At 39.7% G+C, this 1,377-nt stretch overlaps 1 protein-coding gene across 1 annotated transcript in view; it reads right to left on the bottom strand.

The window, feature by feature from the left end:
* LOC107562482 (son of sevenless homolog 1-like) overlaps nt 1-1,377 on the bottom strand; it is a 38,567-nt gene that overhangs the window by 1,363 nt on the left and 35,827 nt on the right. The window contains exon 16 of the mRNA XM_016247115.1: nt 771-889. Coding sequence (XP_016102601.1) covers nt 771-889 — 119 coding nt within the window. The remainder of the gene's footprint in view (nt 1-770; nt 890-1,377) is intronic.

Genomic DNA, 1,377 nt, shown 5'->3' with positions numbered 1-1,377 from the left:
CTGAATCGCTGGCCGTCTCAGTGATCCGCCGTAAACAGTGATTCTGTCCTAATTCCCTTACATATTAATGGTGGAGTTCCCTTTAAAATCTGAAATGATTCCCTTTGAGCTAAATTATTGACCTGTTTCCCTTACAATATATACATAAAATTATAGATTTTTCTTTTATGCCAAAAATCATTAGGAAATCTCCTACCGTAAATATATCAAAACTTAATGTTTGATTAGTAATATGCATTGCTAAGAACTTCATTTGAACAACTTTAAAGATGATTTTCTCAATATTTAGATTTTTTTGCACCCTCAGATTCCAGATTTTCAAATATTGTCCGATCCTAACAAACCATACATCAATGGAGAGCTTATTTATTCAGCTTTCAGATGATGCATAACTCTCAATTTCACAAAATTTACCCTTATGACTGGTTTTGTGCTCCAGGGTCACATATGCATGTGTATATACATATATATTTTACCTTTTCAAATTTGCTGTCAAAAATGTAGTTTAGTTTTTTTTATTTATATGTATGTATTGCAACTTATTTATAGTGCAACTTGCTTGTAAAGTGTATTATTATTATTATTATTTGCAATATATTTTAAACATTAGATGTGATGCTTTATTATTTCAGCTCTGCTATAAGTTCTCTTTCTCCTGTCAGAGGCTGGAGATGAATGTAGCTGATTCTGGGGAGGCCATGGCCTGTTAAAGCTACTATTAAATAAAAACTGAAGTATAAACCACTGAAAGTAAGGATGGGTTCGGGCACCTTTGAGGGCGAGGACTCGGCGGGGGCGGATTCGGGCCGGCGGCGCGGCGGGATGGGCGGAGGAACGGGAGGCTCGTCGTTCTGCAGGAAACTCATCATCGATGACACTGAAGAAGATCCTGAGACACACACACACACACGCTGATGACATCACTGCAGCCATGACGCAGGACACAGAGGATGCTGGGAAACACGTCACATGATCAACACCGGCCTGAACATGCACGAGCGGTCTGTGATTTCGGCTGTAACACACAGTAAGACACACGGCACAGACGCGTGATGAAGAGCGAGAGTCGCTGTCTGTCAGGAAGCAGAGAGAAACACAAGAGAAGGTGACGGACTGATCCAGGATGAGTGTTAGGGAGGTTAGGCTTTACTGGAGGAACTCATGTGAATGATGCTAACAGAACTGAATCTGGGACACATTAATACTGACTCAACCAATGGAGAGAGTTTAGGGCGGGACTATCTGTGTGACCAAACAATGGCAGACGGGGAGGGTCTGAAACAGTCATTTTCACTATTATAATTAATTCAGAAATGATATACTGCTATCCAAACTAACATCTGGTGTTAAGGATTTAATAATAATAATAATAATCTA

The sequence above is a fragment of the Sinocyclocheilus grahami genome, unplaced genomic scaffold (genome assembly GCF_001515645.1).
Source record: "Sinocyclocheilus grahami isolate Dianchi unplaced genomic scaffold, SAMN03320097.WGS_v1.1 scaffold825.1, whole genome shotgun sequence".
In the NCBI taxonomy this organism is placed as follows: domain Eukaryota; kingdom Metazoa; phylum Chordata; class Actinopteri; order Cypriniformes; family Cyprinidae; genus Sinocyclocheilus; species Sinocyclocheilus grahami.
The sequence above is the reverse complement of the archived record's forward strand: the minus strand, read 5'-3'. Positions and strand labels throughout refer to the sequence as shown.